The sequence below is a fragment of the Drosophila eugracilis genome, unplaced genomic scaffold (genome assembly GCF_018153835.1).
Source record: "Drosophila eugracilis isolate 14026-0451.02 unplaced genomic scaffold, ASM1815383v1 contig_498, whole genome shotgun sequence".
NCBI classification, from domain to species: Eukaryota; Metazoa; Arthropoda; class Insecta; order Diptera; family Drosophilidae; genus Drosophila; species Drosophila eugracilis.
The window spans coordinates 2,222,191-2,238,492 of record NW_024573369.1 but is presented as its reverse complement, the minus strand read 5'-3'; the positions used below and the strand labels follow the sequence as shown (position 1 = coordinate 2,238,492).

Here is a 16,302-nt window from a genome sequence, read left to right as displayed (position 1 = left end):
AATTGATAGGGCTGTGTGAATCACTAGCAATTGAATCGATGTATCGAATATTTTAATATGCTGAACGCTATCGAATTATAATCGATACAATCATATCGATAGCAATATAATACAAGGTCGCGGTCAAGAGCGTTTTTACGTTGCCAAACGCTATCGCAATTTTTAGAAACAGCTGACTTTTTTAAACTCATTTCCCAATTAAATCTAATTTTTAATTTACTTGAGGTTTACTATTTTTTAATACACAACTACATACATTGTTTCTTCATTTTGACAATTCCGATTTCTAGCTTACCTCTTGCGCATGTCACCCTATTTTACGTCGTTAGCTTTGTTTTGTTATCGATAGTCTACGTTAGTCAGTGCGCAGGTACCATAACTGTAGAAAAGTAGTGGCGGAAAAAGTAGCACTTTGGGAATTAGCTGCATTCGATATTTTCTGGCTAAAACGATAACAGTGATTTTGTATCTTTGGCATTTAATTTGAATACGTTACATAGCAATTATCCAATCAGAAAGCTTTTATATCTGATTTGCATAAAATATTTGACTGTTATAAAGGCAGCCATTAGAAAATATTTATCTATTAGAGACGTTACAAATTAAACGGTTTAAACAACATTTTAATTTAATGTACATTTAACAAACAGCCTTATAAAGGTTAGGTCTTTGAAACATTTTGCTTATGATTAACCCAGGCCTCTTTTGACTTGCGCATTTTGCTGAGAATCTTATCCATAACTGAGCTTTGATTAAAACTTAAGAAATCTTGTCGCATCTCTGGCCATTCAATATCTGAAGCAGTTTCAGAACTTTCTAATTCGATTTTACTCGGTTCTGTATGGCTATTAGGACTAGAATTCTTATACTGTTGATCAAGTTTGGACAATACTTCCTGGACCTGATAAAGACCGCTACTAGTTTTGTCGCGAACAAACTTTATCCGGGGAACTTCGCCCATAAGATGAAGCTGCGATAGCTCATGTTGCAGTTTGCCGCTCAGGCCATTCAATTTATCCTCGAGCTCGACAGTTGTTCCTCCATCTTTGCCAATCCAGTAGACGTTTATTCGTGAAAAGTCGCTGGTGATCTTCACGTATGAAATTTGCACACCTTGGCCCATGATAGAGTCGGCAACTCCGCCGGTTGCCAATATATCAGTTATGTTTGTCATGAACACCTTATTTAAAACAGACATGCGTCGATTGTTGTCCGATGTTTTGTGCGAATGAGGTTTTCCGAATTTCAAGGCATGAAGTGACGAGCCCGACTTGTGGATTCCACTATTACCAGATGCATTAATATCCGGCGATGGATACCATCGGCTATTACTGCCCTTTATTCGATCTCCAAACAACGAGCTAAATATTTTGCCTTGGCGCTTTATATTATCAAACTTTGGCTGTTTTGTGCTTTTATCCCGTGAAACCGTCTGTTGGTACACATAATTAAGTACAGATTTGCCATTTTGTAACCTCAGCACTCGAATTCCCAGCATTTAGTCTAGTTGCATTAATTATATTTCTATATTAGATAAAATATACAAAATATTATGTGAATTAACACCAGTGTGGATAGAGCATGAACATTAAATAATACCATTTAGATAAAAAAAATACCACCGCATACTTCTAAAACAGTCTGTTCTCACTGTTCATTAAAATATTTATATTCCATAAGACTTTGAATCAGTTCACAATAGACTTTATATGTTTCATTCAACGGGGTTCCTTATTGGTTTTTACTGACTTATATTTACAGACATAAATAGGATATAAAATATTGAGGTCTGCTCGAACCATAAAAATTTGTACATGATCTATACCTAATAAAGTACATTAAATATAGATACATTAAATTGGAAGATATGCAATCGAAAATAATTAATAGATATTTATCTAATTACCTTAATTATTTTTTTAAATAAATAAAATAGTATAAAAAATCCCTGCCCATTATCCTCTGTCGAAGTCGAGTTTTTAGACCTTAAGATTCCCGACCGTTCCACAAGATATTTTCAGTGGGAATATTACATATTATTTATTTTCGCTTGACAACATGCGGCTATCGCTCCTGTCGATTATTTTTCAGTAATGAAAGACCTTTAACCTACTAAAATCATTGTCACAATTTTCATTAGTAGTTCTCAAATTTGTAAATACAGTAAGTTCCAAAAGGTCAGTATATCTAAGTGTTAACAACATTTATTTATGAAATCATTCCCATGCAGAAAGATTTCAATATATGAATATGAAAATAAACGATTTGAGAAGACACTGATAAAAGGTGAGCCGATAAACTTTGGAATTTACATTGCAATTATATATGTACATATTTTCTCGTTCCTTACTGATGCGCTTACATATATTTACCTTCCTTTTGGGTACAAAACGAATGTGTATATACAAACGATCATGTATTTATTGCGAAATGTTTCAATTGACAATATAGGTTGAAGTAAAATATTGTTATATCCAGTTCAAAAAATAACACCATAAGGAGAAAATATTATTTTCACCCACAAGATGGAATCCAAAATTAGTGCAGATCAGGCACAAAATTCCGTTTATGACAAGGATATTGGAGATAATTTAAGCAATGATGATTCTTCATTTTTGGGAAATATACTGCGAGAAATCCTGTACAGTCCAATGAACTTGGCTTTATTGGCAATAATATGTTTCTTGGTTTATAAAATTGTTCGAGATCGCACTGAAGTACCATCTGCGGGGTCTGCAAAGCCATCTGAGCCTGAGTTACCTAAAATTCGATGCGATTTCACTGTAAAGGAACTGCGCAAGTACGATGGAAATCAGCCGGATGGTCGCGTTTTGGTTGCCGTCAATGGAAATGTTTACGACGTTAGCAAAGGCAAGCGTTTTTATGGCCCAGGTGAGTGCTACTTTATAAATATATAAATTGCTCTTAATTTTAGAGTATTACAAATTAATTAAACTCAAACCCTTAACCTAAGCTTCAAAGGGTAAATTTTGTAATTATTTGTTGTTTTTTTTATTATGCTTACATAGAATAATCCTTTTAATATTCCAACAAATTGGATTTCTATTTCGAAACCTAACTATATGCGTTATCAATGTAAAAGTTTCCGAAATGTATTAAAATTATTTGTATATATACTAATATATATATTTATAAGGCTTGTTAGTTCCGCGTGGGTTTTCAAGATGTTTTCGCATAGTTCGTCTATTTTTCGTCATCGTTTTTACTCAGATTAAAAGCTTATCAGTATTAAACCTCTTTTTGTAGTCAGATATGATTTGGAAATTTCATGGGAATGATCTAGCATAATTTACTAACGCAATGAAAAATATTGTAATATAGTTTAGAAAATTAAAAAATAGGCATGAATTGCAAAAAATCGCAGCCTAGAAAATTTGAATAACATGTAATTGCTTTCTAACAATGTAATTGGCTACCTAATGAATACCAAACTTCAATGAAATCTTTAAATATATATGTAAATTTAAAAATGTGAAATTAAAAAAATGCGTTACAGTTTGAGTGCGAGCTATATGTGACGTAGTTGCCCTTGCCCTGAAGTTGCGCACTTGACAATGCTATCTTTGTGGTCATGATGACTAGGCTTCTGACAGCAACAAAATATATTAATTACTGGATTTTTATTATAGGTGGACCCTATGCTACATTCGCTGGGAGAGATGCCTCCCGCAATTTGGCCACATTTAGCGTAGTTGCGAATGACAAGGATGAATACGACGACTTGAGCGATTTAAGTGCCATGGAAATGGACTCTGTACGAGAATGGGAAATGCAATTTAAGGGTAATTAAATATTATATTTAATTTAATCAATGGAATATGAAATAACATTTTAATACTGTTATTTAGAAAAATATGAACTGGTTGGCAAGCTTTTGCGTCAGGGTGAGCAACCCACCAATTATGACGATGATGAGGACGATGAAGTCAACCAAGTATATACAAAAGATGAACCAGAACCAACCAACAACTCTCGTAAACGTCTACCCAAGTCAAAAACTGAGACTGATGAAAAAAATACAGAAAGTCACATTTCGCAAGGCAACACTACAACCATAAATAACGCACAAGATGAACCAATTTCTACCGATTGTTAGCGAACTCTGGTTTTTTGTTTTGCTTTTGGATGTGGCTGTAATAGTTTATTTTCGGTTAGAAACACAACACAAAACTAAAAAGCATTTCCGACTCTTTTAATGCTGCCTCTGCTCCTTTAAAACTGAGAACAAGACCTATTTGGCAATACACTTCATGAAAATAACCCAATTTGAATAAAACAAAACAAGGCATAAAATTTATCATGAACATTGGCAAAAAATTCAATAAAATATACGTTTTTTATGTTATTATTAGAGTGCAGCCTTGACAAAAGCTATAGTTGTTACTATAATTCACGTTGTGATGTGATCTTGTTCCATATATTATAGTAGTATATTCATACAAATGTAATAAACGGAAATCATAAAATTATTTAAGGAGGAGGCCAATGTGTGAGGGTATGGGAGTCATTTTCGTGGCAATATAAATTTAAATGTAACTATATTTGAAATAAAAATTAAATACTTAAACGTATCTTGACTTTCTTTGGTAGCTCTTAAGGAATGAGTTTTAAAAACATTTATAGAACATTTAAAGCAGCTCCATATCAATACAAATTTTTATCAAAATTTGCAAAAATGTTTTTCTTAATGTGATCATGTTTTTCATTTACTCCATTGAAGAGATAATGGTATGTGATATCGGTAACGGAGCTGCAATTTGTAACAAGGCAATTTAATTATATTTGTGAAATTACAAATCATTTATTTCATTAATTTTTAAATTAAAAAAAAAACATTTAGATCCAAAAATGTTTATTGTCGCGAGTTGTTAACATCTTGTTCTAGTCTACAAATTATCTGTTACAGATTACAAAGTTAATAAGAATATGAACTTAAAACTTTTAATTTAAAAACTTTTTTTGTAAATAGTTTTTTTAAGAAGCTATATATGCTAAACTGTTTCCACTTGTATAAAATTTTACACATTCTAATATAATTTAAATTAAAAAATACTTGTAATCATTTTGAAAGACTACCAATGCATCGTTTACATAAAAAAGACCGATACAAAAGTTTATATTATTAATTTTTAAATTCGTCAATACTAGCCTACCCAAGTTATGCTTCATTTCCACTAAATTGATTACTATTTATATTTACTATACTAATGTATTATTTTTATACATTATGTTTTAAAATATTTTTAAACGCATTCTAAAGTTTTAATTTACTTAAATTATTTAAAAAACCTTCACCAATGTAGTTTAAGCCAATTATTCTTATATTTTATCACACACAAACAGCTGATTGAACGATAACACTGCATTGGGCAGGTGTAAACTGTCTTTTCATATTTCAATCGATGGGAAATACGTAAAATCGTTTCGTTGTATGCAGTGGAAGCCGACCATCGTTTCGATAGTTCCCATAATGTTATCCCCTTGAAAATTTTTTAAAGTTATCGAAAAATGGTCCGTCTCTGAGAGACTATGTGTTGGTTCTTTGTGGTTAACAAAATTTTCGGAAAATAATATTGGTTTTTATGTAAAATATACATAATAGGCGTGATGACAGTTAGTTTGAGAGTGTTGCATATTTCGCGTTAATACGCAATCGATTGTTTTTGCCGTTTGGTTCGTGTGGAAAATGTAAAAATGTACGAACAATCGCATACAGCTAACAAAAATTCGTCGCCGTCGTCGTTTTCGTATTTGTCGTTGTCGTTGTCGTATTTTGTATGTACGTGCTGTGTACTGGTGCTAACGACGCTGCGCTGTCTGTTACTGAGTACACAACATGTAGGGACGACACTATGTCGACGGCAACGGCAATCGCAATCGCAATTAGAAAAGTGTAAGCGAGATGACTATTGCTGCTGTGCTGTTTCTGCTGCTATTGCTGCTGCTTTTGCTTCTGCTTCTGCTAGAGACATTGTACAGAGAGCACAGCACATATCGTACATATACAATGCTAACTAGCGCGCGAGCGCTCTCGCCTTTGCGGCAACGACATTGTCAACTTTAGACTTATAGTCGGAACGGAACACGGAGGCATAGAGAAAAAATAAACGAAAAAAAAGAGCCGAACTGGTGTACCACCTCCCTGCGTATATAAATATACATACATATACTGTCGTACGAATTTATATGTACGCATGTATGTACGTACATACACATGTATGTACATACATATATTTCAAGAAGAAGAAGAGAAATACGAAGAAGAAGAGTATATGACGAATGATAAAGTGCTAGACAAAATAAATATGAACTATTTTCGGTGAATTCTTAAATCGGCTTTTTGTTTTTTTCCCCCTAATATATTTTTTATTTGTTGTTTTGTGTAATTCTGCTGACCTGAAAATAAAAGTGTTTGTTAAAAAGTGTGTGCAGAATTAAATATTATGTGTGTGTACAGAAAAAAGCGCAATAGGGAAGTTGACAAAAAGCAAAGAAAAGCAAATTGTTTTTTCTTATTTAAAATTTGAATTGCCACCCTAAATGATATCATATTAACTGGTTTAATCACCGGCCGAAAAATGAAAAACCCCAAAAATAGTGGTCACAATATAACAAAATAACTTCAAAACAGTCGGCGCAGCATCGATTTTTTCAAAATACACGCGATTGAATTGGTTGTACCACCTTAAATCCAATATTTGTAAAGCTTTCGCCTTATCGATGGCATAAAAGAAAACTCTAAATAAATAATACAGAAAAAAGCGGAGCCGAATGCATTGGAAAAGGTTTGGTCCAAAAGAAAATAATACATAATAATGATCATCGATAATTTATATTTCCAAGGAAAGGGAACTGAAGTGTAATCCCCTGAAAGCTTTACGTAGCAAAAGAAATGGACACATCAAATGCCAGCGCTAAATCAAAGACGTCTGCGTCGGGCAGCAGTAGTATTAATGGATTAGGACCCCAAATCAAGCATATATCGTCGCAGGACATCGGTTCCACCGTAGCCGCTGTCCAGGATGAGAAGAGCGAACAATCGCGCGAACAGTCCACAGTGCTCACGGTAGTTGGCCAGAGTATATCCAAGAGTTCGACTGCCCTGGCTGTACTGCATCTTCCTCCGCCAACGGCGACCGCCTTAGTTCAATCAAGTGCCAATATACCCGACTTGGGCTCCATGCCGCGTGCGCGGCCATCGTTTTCATCGAACATAACGACGACGACGACGACAACATCGGATGGCGGCAAATCAATGGCTGTGGCAGCGATTCCCCCAGAATCTACCACCACATCGGAGCCCACTTGTCCACCTGTTTCGTCAGTATCGATGGCCCCCAGTGCCTGTGACTTTGACTCCGACACGGAACTGTCCATTGTGGCAGCCGCAGCGGCTGTCTCCGCATCAGCCGGCATTGACTCGAGGTCACCGACATCTCCGTCACCTGCGGCTGCATCCACAATAATGCCCACATTGGGTTCCAGTGCTGGAGGTGGCACTGCGTCTATGACTGGGAATCAAGTCGGTTTTGGAGCGGGATCAGGAGCAGTGGCTGCTGGGAATACAAATGGCCATAACACCACCTCCAACAACAGCAGCAATCACCTGAGTCTGAATGCCAAGCAACAGCGCCAGCAGAAACGCCGGAGGGAACGTGCCCAGCGTTTGCAAGCGGAACGCGACAGTCGATGTAATGCCAGTTCGCTGAGTGGCACCTTCATTGCCGGATCCTCTGTGGGGGTCAACAGTTCTATGAGTGCGGCTAACGGGGGCCAAGGTGGTAGCCTCGTCACGCCCAGTGGCGGCGGCGGTGGTGGTCAATCATCAGCGGTTGCAATGGGCAATGGATCGGCGGCAGGACCCGGCAATAATGGCATGATATATCACATCAATAGCGCTGGCAGCATGGGCGAGGATAGTAACAATTCAAATGGTAACTTCACCAGCAGCAGCAATGGCAGCAACAATCTGCTGCCGCCCACAGATAGTATTGCATCATTACTCCTAAATCCACCACATTCCCCCGAGTGCAACTCGGGACTGATGGCCACGCCTAGCGATAGCGAAGGTGAGTCGCTCGACGAGGATCTGCTTTCGACTTCATCCTCTTCGACGTTGCTCTTGCCACGGGATAAGCCACCGCCTCGACCACCACCTCCGGTTCGAAGAAAGCTTCCACGATCTCCAGTGCTCGAAGAGGAAATCATCGATGGATTCGCTATATTGGAGTTTAAGACATATGAAGATTTAGAGGTATGTTTCTATGACATTTCCAATCGTAAAGCAATAATCCCTAAAACATTTAAAATCCTTCCATGACAATAGTTTGCCATCAAACTGGGACAGAAACGTAAGGAAAAGCGACTTTCTGCGTTGGACGAGCTAACTTGTACCTACAGTATAGAGGAAATGAAAATTCCAAAGGTTATCGATACTGGTCAATCGCAACCTTTGCGTGTCACTAGCCTGTCCACGTTAACTGTTAACAACAACAATTTGAAGGAAAACCCACAGCCTCTTCATCGTGGCGGAAATGTCATCAGCAACATTAATAATAATAATAATAATAACAATAGCATAACCAGCAATGGTCCCAATGCAAATAGCAATAGCAGCAGTATGGCCAATGTAGTCTATCTGCTGCCGTCTGTAAACATTGGTAATGTTTTGGAAACGGAAACGGAGACGCGAGATCATTGGCGATCTGAATATGGCCAACAGCAAGACCAATTGCAATCGGACAATAGCGCAAACAGTAAAAGTAATAACATTAGTGATGATAATCAAATTAATAATAGTAGTCACCAAATAAATCACAACACCTCCAACCAATTGAGCAAACAGCAAGCGGATGTTGGTTGCAATGCTGCGAAAATGCAAGTGAATAGTGCTACTAGTACACGATTTTTGGAGAATGACAACGATTCACTTATGTTGGATATAAGCCTGCCATCGCTGGGCGTTGGTAGTGCCGTATCGCATAGTCATGACCATATTGACGTTGGTATGATTCACGCCAGTTGTACTGGTAGCGAAACCAAAAAATCTCACAATTCCCCCGCCACAAGTAACACCATTGACCAATTAAATGTGACAAAACCGATGCCCTCGCTTCAGCTCAATAATTTAATATCAAGTGATCTTAATGCAGCTGCCGCAAGTGCAAACAATAATCACCTGGGTGTATGCAAACTGGGATCGCAATCAGCACAGGTCGTTAAGGTGAGTCTTGATGGTGTCTTATCAGTTGTTTCCTTCTAATAATTATCATTGCTTTATCATTAGAAATCGAACGGGTTGGAGAACATTGAAACCGTGACGGCATCTGCAGCCTGTCGTTCTCTGGATATCGAGGAATTGGCCAATGTTCCGACACAATCCTTTGGGGCCAGCAGCAGTATAAAGAAGGAGAACGAGCAAAGTGATCTTTTGAATGAAGTAAAATTAAATTTCTTTGTTTTGACATCATTTTATTTAAACAATTGTTCCCTTTTTTCAGGCTTCAATCAATTGTAGCAGTAACAGCAAAGAAAATAATATCGTAAGTATATTTAAATACGATTTATTAGTACGTTTCTAACAATCTTTTTTTTTTGCAGTGTGATAATGTCAGCAATGATAAAAAGGTATGTGTCTTAGCCATTTGAAAGGATTATGTTTTTTTTTTCAAGTCTTGTGATGTTTTAAAACAAATTTTAATAGTTATTAAATAAATAACAAAAACTTAATTGTGTTTAAATTATATTCTTGAACATTAAATTTGCCGTTAAATACAATTTTTCTTGTCTATAGAAATGGTTTAATGTTTTTCTGTCTCTCTCATTTTCATTGAATAATAAATAGCGAAAAAACCTGCTGAAGAAATCTAATATATTTGTTCTAAGTTAGTTTCGAATTAAAGTAATTTTGATTTTTAAAGACCCTTACATTTTCATAAAAATTCAATTTTTGTATTTATTAATGAAACAATAATTACCTTTATACTTACAGAATTCTGAACAAATATTTGATATTGATAATCCCCCAACGCCTATGAATGTTTCAAATACTTCATCGTGTCAGGATCGTTCAACTCCTCGCAAGTTATCCGACCTGCCGCACCTTAAGAAAAAGAATGCGGCGTGTGGAGATAATGGCACATTTTCGGTAGTACCTTTTGCACCGTCGATAAGCACAGCAGTGTCCGCGGGAGCTCCAGATAGCGATGGAAGTAAAGCTTTAAATATCAAAACTCAATCGGAGAGTACGCAAGGCAAAGTAGTTCATCCTGGTACTTCTTCAGTTTCAACACCTGCGGTGAACGCGGTGGAATCTGGGAATAGAGAGCTGGGTATTCTGCAGAAGTCAACACCCGACAAGGCTCTGTATCCCGGCCTATGCGTTGCGCCCTCTGTTTCGTCAGTGCAAGTAAGTTATTTTCAATATATCCGTATTTTATAGTATCTAATTTATAAAATCTTTTCACAATAGTTTCCCAACGTTGGAATATCAGCTGGAAATGAGAAAATTGTATCAACAGTTGCGTCTGACATTGATCAAAAGATTATATTCAATACCAAGACAACAGCTTCAAACGGATTGTCATCAGGGGTGCAACGGTCAATTGTTCCATTATTATCAGCTGCACCATCACCAGCTGCAGTTACACTAAGCAGTCCGTTTAGCGCACATATTGCCACACCGAATGCTGCTGGATTATCAATATTAACTTCGGCTTCAAATGTAATTCTAGCAAGCAGTATCAAATCAAATGATAACTTTTCACGAAGTAACAGCAACAGTAATAATGGAAGTTCTGGTAATCAGGGACAATTATCATCAGTTGGATTGTCAAGCAATCAAGAAACTGCGAAAAATAATTCGGTACCGACGTCTTCGCCTCCAAATCCTATGGTCAATGGCTTCCTTAGTGTTTATCCGCCTGCTACGATTGCGACATCGACATCGGCAACAACCAGTACATTGCCACGTCTCTCGCCCAATGCAGCCAATAAGTTAGTGGCACCGGTTTCTACATCCATTTCGTTAAATACAAACTATGTTGGAATTTCTGGTGGAACGACAACAACTTCAGGAATGGGAAAGGTAGTCTTTGGAGCTGGCGGTAATGCCATTGTTGGTACAGGATCACCATTGCTTTTTCCTGGTGCACCGCCTGCTCCCATTTCACATGTGGGTGCGGGCGTACCAATGATTATCCAAGCCCCTCCATACCGAGCTCCATATACGAATTATCCCCTCTACACTCCATATAGCAGCCTTACGCACGGGTCGTACCTGCCACCACAATTGCCGGTTGCCACGTCTAACATACCGTCTGCACAACAACATCGGAGCACGGATAGCCGAAGCAGTCGAGTGTCGCCGGCAGCATCTATGAAGCCAACGCCATCGAATATTGCATTAAGTGTCTCGATGACCCCGACTTTGCGCCCAATAACGCCACTTAATAATAGCTGTGCAATTTCTAGCGGCGCATCGCAGCCCGTTGTGACGGTCGTCCCCTCGGCGAACTCAACTGCCCTTTCGTTAAGCAATCCGCATATATCTCATTCCCATCATGTGCCTGTCTATGCCTCAGGTGCATTTTCTTCGGCGTCAGCTGGGACAAGTACTCCGAATTCTGGACTCTCTACTCTTGCAGTAACCTCACTATCAACGTCGGCTGCTCCTCAGCCGCCACACTTTCCCCAGTCAAGTCAGATGCTTTCACAGAGTGGTAACTTCTCATCGGTGTCCCATTTGCTGACTACGCATTCAATGCCATCGCAGAACCAACCTTTAGTACGTTGTGGAAGTACACTATACTCATCTGCGTCTGCATCTGCCGCTGCTGCTGCCTCTGCCTCCAATTTCAGTCCCTCAGTTCTCGCCGTTCCAAGTTTAACGACAGCGGTCACGTCGAGTTCGTCATCTCCATCTACATTATCATCATCTGTGATCCAGAAGGTTATTTCCCCAAAAGGTGAAAGTCCTGGCAACAAAGATCGGGATCCCAGTTACAGGTGAGTAACAAATACACTTTCTGCCATAATACAGAAACAATAATTGTGGCCCTATTTTGCAGTACAAATATCAGGTCCCATGGTGCATCAACAATATTGCCTGTCGTGTCTCAAGGCATTGGCCTGGGATCGTCGTTTTGTGGTATTGCCCCAAATCAATATGGAGGTACAGGTACCCCAGTATTATCCTCTAGTTCTTCAATGCCAGGACTGGGAAATCTCTCCTCATACTCTTCAAAAACGGCGCTATGGTTGAAGTACATATCAAATGATTATTTTTGTTATTTCACGAAATTAACCAGCTTTACTTTACAGCTCTCCTGCAAACGCAGCTGTAACGACGTCTGCTCCGTCAACACCAATAGTGTCTAGTGGAAGTGCCCGTCCAACTCCTCCCCTCTCAAACAGCACAAGCATGGGAATTGGAATGATGAACGCGGCATCGACAGCAAGAAGTTCTTGCAATGCTATATCACCACTTTCGATCCCCGCAACCGCTGGTATCCACGTGTCTGCTACAAATCCCCCTTTTCAGTCTACGTCATACTTCCCAACACCTTTAGCGCCGCCACCATCTTCCCCATCGCCAGCTACTTCTTCCGCGGCAATCATCAACAGTTCATCTGCTTCGCAATTTCCGACAGTATCACACTCAATGAGCAGTATTGTGACGACGGCCGGAGCCACAACGACAACGGCATCATCTTTAACACAACCCACGGTTGCAGCTATATCCAATCCTGTTTCAAATACGCCGCATCCCTTTTCTGCAGAATCACTTTTTCAACCAAGTAAAAGTATGTTTGTTACAATACACATTTTGTATTCAAAAGCGCTTTCATAATCATATCATTATTTTCGCAGATGATCAAGCTGATTTGCTGCGGCGTGAGCTAGATAGCAGATTCCTGGATAGATCTGGCTTAGCTGTTACCCCTACACCGCCATCATCAACATATTTACGAACTGATCTCCAGCATCAACAGCACGCTCATCTACATCAGCATCCGCAGCTGCTACCACCAGCATCAGCTTCATCAACTTCCTTGCCAGCTGTGCAGCCAACATCCGGACAAATTTTTCCCCCGCCATTATTTAAAGATATTTCCAAAATCTCGTCCGTCGATCCTCAGTTCTATCGCACTGGCATGGGATTGCCAACAGGAGGCTACACAGGATACACCTCAGCAGGCCTTTTACATAGTGGCTTAGGTGGCCCAACGCCGTTTATGCCTCCTAACCACTTAACTTCCTTTGCCCCAAAGGTAAGAGCCGATAATAACAGGGTAAGCTTAAAACAATTTGTTAGCCTTTAGAGTTAGTTAGAAGGAATACTTTGTAATGATAAATTGTTGTCCAGATATTCCTGCTATTACATTTTATCTTGCCGTAGTTAATTATTATTTACGGTTGTCTTAAAAAATATTTTTAAAATACACATATACAATATTTTTATTGCAGAAAACTGGTCGTTGGAATGCTATGCATGTTCGCATAGCGTGGGAAATTTATTATCACCAAAACAAACAAAGCTCCGAAAAGACAGGATTCCCAGCGGCCTCATCGAATGCACCATCGATCAACGCACCAATTCCTCCAGGTAATCTGATAAGTGGTGGTGGTGGCATCGCCAGTGGAGCTAGCACACCAGTAAATAATGTAGCAGCTATACCAGCGGTGGGTGGCGGTGTCCTTGTGTCAAATGGTCCGGCCTCAGTACTTGGTATGAAGACAACACCAGCTTTAGGTATAAATGCGGCGCCACAGCATATTCTTCATCGGGCAAATGAACTCCCTCCATCGGCAGCTTTTGCAGGTGGTTTGCCAGGCCGATTAGCCTTTGAAACGTCTCCCTTGGCTGCGAGTTTCATTGGTGCTCCTCCTAGTCATATTGGTAAATAGAAAACATATTTATGATTGCTTTTTTTTTTTAAATAAAAATAAAAATGTTTTTAGGAACCGCTGTTTCCCCATTTGGACGCTATGTAACTCCGTTTGGATTCACAGGACTAACACACTTTGGTGGTCATTTAGACTCTTGGAGGTAAATAAGAGAAATTTATCGTAAAAATTTCCTATTTCAAATATTATATTTTATCTTTTTCTTAGGACAAATGCAATGCAACGAAGTGTCGCCTATCATCCTTCGACCGCTACGGCATCTCCCAATTGGCCGGTAAAGTCGGATCCTGGCCTGGACAATGCGCGGCGCGAAGCCGAGGAACGTGAGCGTGAGCTGCGGGATCGTGAACAGCGGGAACGAGATCGCCAGCGGCGCGAACGTGAGGAACGTGAACGGAAGGAAAAGGAGGAAAAACTTAAGCGCGAACAGCAAGAAAGGGAACGCGAGCGAGAACGTGATCGAAAGGAGCGTGAGCGTGAACGTAGGGAAATCGAGCGCCGGGAACTGGAACGGGAGCGAATGTTGCAACAGCAACGGATAAACGAGAGCAATAAGCAGGCAGCAGTTCAAGCTGCGGCTGCTGTGGCGGCACCCGTTCGCGATCGATCACCACATCGAAATGTTGGCGAGCTTAATACGGAAATTCGAATTAAGGAGGAACATCCGCGCACAAAGGATGAACAGGATGTAATGCTTTTGCGTGCTTCGGCAGCTGGAGTTGGTGTTGGTGATCCGCGCTATCATTCATCCTCGTTGGCAGCCGCCCAAGCTAATGCAGTTGCGGCGGCGGCCCATCATCATCATGCCAACTTTATGGCAGCCAGTCGACATGGTTTGCCGCCACCACCATCACACCTAACCCGCACAATGATGCCACCCACTTTGAGTGTCGGTGGGCCCATCACGCACTTTGGTGCACCAGCTCCGCCAGGCTGGGGAATAGATCCATACCGCGATCCTTATCCGATGCTTCGCTACAATCCCATAATGGAAGCTGCTCTGCGACATGAAGCCGAGGAACGACAGAAGGCGATTAATATCTATGCAGCCCAATCTGCAGCTCATTTGCGCAGCAAGGAACCAAGTCCTATACCGCCTTCAGTTGGTTCTTTGGGCCCTCCACCGCCCCATCATCGATTGCAAATAGTATCTGGTGGCGTTGTGGCATCCTCAGGTGTTCAGCAGCCCGGACCGCCGAATCAGCAACAACAGCCACAGCTTTCTGGTGGCCCGTCAATTGGAAAGAACCCAGGACCCCCAGCACCAGTAAGTATGCCAGTCCAGCATATGATTAGCGTCGATTCAATGAGCCAACAAACTGTTACCGCTAAGAAGGAAGCTGACCACACGATGGGCATTGTAGCAAATGCTGGTGTGGGTCTAAGTTCAGTACCTGGTGGTGTAATAGGAATTTCTCCAGTGTCATCAGTGGCACCAAGTCGATGATAAAAGAATCGTTACTAACAATATTGTAAAGGCGAATAAGACAAAGAAATTTAAAAAATTTCGATCACCTCCACACCACCACCAACCAAAATGTCATCATATACGCAAAGTCCCATCCTAATTACCTCCTCCTAGCATCATTTTGAAGCCTGAGAGAACACCAATAAATATAAAGCGCAACGCTTTTGTAAACTATAATTCTTGAAATACATACATTAATTTGTAACGTGAGGAGATAGATAAAGATGTTTGTGGCAAACAAAAATCAAATTAAAAGAGGTTAAGACTTCCTTATACTTCAGACCTAGCATTCAACCTAAGCACTGAGTCCCACATTGGCAAAATACTTTCCTCGATCTTAATATGGGTCGCGCGTTGAAACGTCACATATAAGTAATACGAACTTTACTTATTTTTAATAAATACAAATTACAAAGCATAAATATAAATTTAGGTTCGCAAATTAAGTTTAAGCGTATTTGTATTATTTGTATAAATATAAGCTTAAGAAAACAGCCACGAGACATGTTGAGCAACAAAAATAATTATAATTTGATTGTACATATACATATATATACAAAGAACTCTCATAGTTATATGACATCAACATGCAGCCTATGGAATCCAAACTATCATGCACATGATACATAACTCTATGTATATCAGTGACAGCTTCATTCCCTTTGTGCATTACGTGTTTAAGGACTAATTATCATATATGCAATTTATGTAAAAAATTGATAAAACTAAAAATAGAATCATTACAAAGAAAAACAAATTCTGACATATAATTCTTGGGGCAGGCAGTATCTCTTTGTGGGTGGTCCATAAGTTAGTTCCCAGTGACACCAGTCCTTAAACGAGAAAAACCAAAGCAGATGGACTGGGACTCGAAGTGATCAAAGCCGGGCAAGCTTAACTCAACT

At 39.6% G+C, this 16,302-nt stretch overlaps 3 protein-coding genes across 7 annotated transcripts; 2 read left to right on the top strand and 1 right to left on the bottom strand.

The window, feature by feature from the left end:
* Positions 1 to 602: 602 nt before the first annotated feature.
* LOC108115193 (putative ribosome-binding factor A, mitochondrial) lies at positions 603 to 1,559 on the bottom strand. Its single transcript, XM_017226513.2, has one exon. It carries the CDS (start codon positions 1,496 to 1,498, stop codon positions 662 to 664), a length of 837 nt encoding a protein of 278 aa, XP_017082002.1. The 5' UTR covers positions 1,499 to 1,559; the 3' UTR covers positions 603 to 661.
* A 504-nt stretch (positions 1,560 to 2,063) lies between these two features.
* Positions 2,064 to 4,588, top strand: LOC108115226 (membrane-associated progesterone receptor component 1). 3 transcript variants are annotated; one of them, XM_017226582.2, is made up of 5 exons: positions 2,064 to 2,177; positions 2,231 to 2,286; positions 2,452 to 2,892; positions 3,651 to 3,803; positions 3,870 to 4,588. In XM_017226582.2, the coding sequence occupies exons 3-5, from the start codon at positions 2,526 to 2,528 to the stop codon at positions 4,115 to 4,117; spliced, it is 768 nt and encodes a 255-aa protein (XP_017082071.1). In that variant the 5' UTR covers positions 2,064 to 2,177; positions 2,231 to 2,286; positions 2,452 to 2,525; the 3' UTR covers positions 4,118 to 4,588. The 3 variants fall into 3 exon arrangements, with proteins under 3 accessions (XP_017082071.1, XP_017082072.1, XP_017082073.1); XM_017226583.2 differs by having other exon boundaries at positions 2,090 to 2,163; XM_017226584.2 differs by lacking the exon at positions 2,231 to 2,286 and having other exon boundaries at positions 2,111 to 2,177.
* Positions 4,589 to 5,535: 947 nt separating this feature from the next.
* On the top strand, positions 5,536 to 16,144 carry LOC108115212 (serine-rich adhesin for platelets). 3 transcript variants are annotated; one of them, XM_017226553.2, is made up of 14 exons: positions 5,536 to 6,806; positions 6,865 to 8,275; positions 8,348 to 9,244; positions 9,308 to 9,460; positions 9,522 to 9,563; positions 9,622 to 9,648; positions 10,013 to 10,429; positions 10,493 to 12,027; positions 12,090 to 12,284; positions 12,343 to 12,824; positions 12,892 to 13,313; positions 13,489 to 13,921; positions 13,984 to 14,071; positions 14,137 to 16,144. In XM_017226553.2, exons 2-14 carry the CDS (start codon positions 6,914 to 6,916, stop codon positions 15,374 to 15,376), a joined length of 7,293 nt encoding a protein of 2,430 aa, XP_017082042.1. In that variant the 5' UTR covers positions 5,536 to 6,806; positions 6,865 to 6,913; the 3' UTR covers positions 15,377 to 16,144. The 3 variants fall into 3 exon arrangements, with proteins under 3 accessions (XP_017082042.1, XP_017082044.1, XP_017082043.1); XM_017226554.1 differs by having other exon boundaries at positions 5,545 to 5,634; XM_017226555.2 differs by having other exon boundaries at positions 5,536 to 8,275; positions 12,892 to 13,292.
* Positions 16,145 to 16,302: the final 158 nt, after the last annotated feature.

Excerpts from the sequence above, each read along its gene's own strand:
- LOC108115226 (XM_017226582.2), top strand. The coding sequence starts at position 2,526 with ATGGAATCCAAAATTAGTGCAGATCAGGCACAAAATTCCGTTTATGAC. Across the intron at positions 2,893-3,650 it reads CAAGCGTTTTTATGGCCCAG|GTGGACCCTATGCTACATTC; the intron begins GTGAGTGCTACT and ends TTTTTATTATAG. Across the intron at positions 3,804-3,869 it reads ATGGGAAATGCAATTTAAGG|AAAAATATGAACTGGTTGGC; the intron begins GTAATTAAATAT and ends ACTGTTATTTAG.
- LOC108115212 (XM_017226553.2), top strand. The coding sequence starts at position 6,914 with ATGGACACATCAAATGCCAGCGCTAAATCAAAGACGTCTGCGTCGGGC. Across the intron at positions 12,285-12,342 it reads AAAACGGCGCTATGGTTGAA|CTCTCCTGCAAACGCAGCTG; the intron begins GTACATATCAAA and ends TTTACTTTACAG. Across the intron at positions 13,922-13,983 it reads TGCTCCTCCTAGTCATATTG|GAACCGCTGTTTCCCCATTT; the intron begins GTAAATAGAAAA and ends AAATGTTTTTAG.
- LOC108115193 (XM_017226513.2), bottom strand. The coding sequence starts at position 1,498 with ATGCTGGGAATTCGAGTGCTGAGGTTACAAAATGGCAAATCTGTACTT.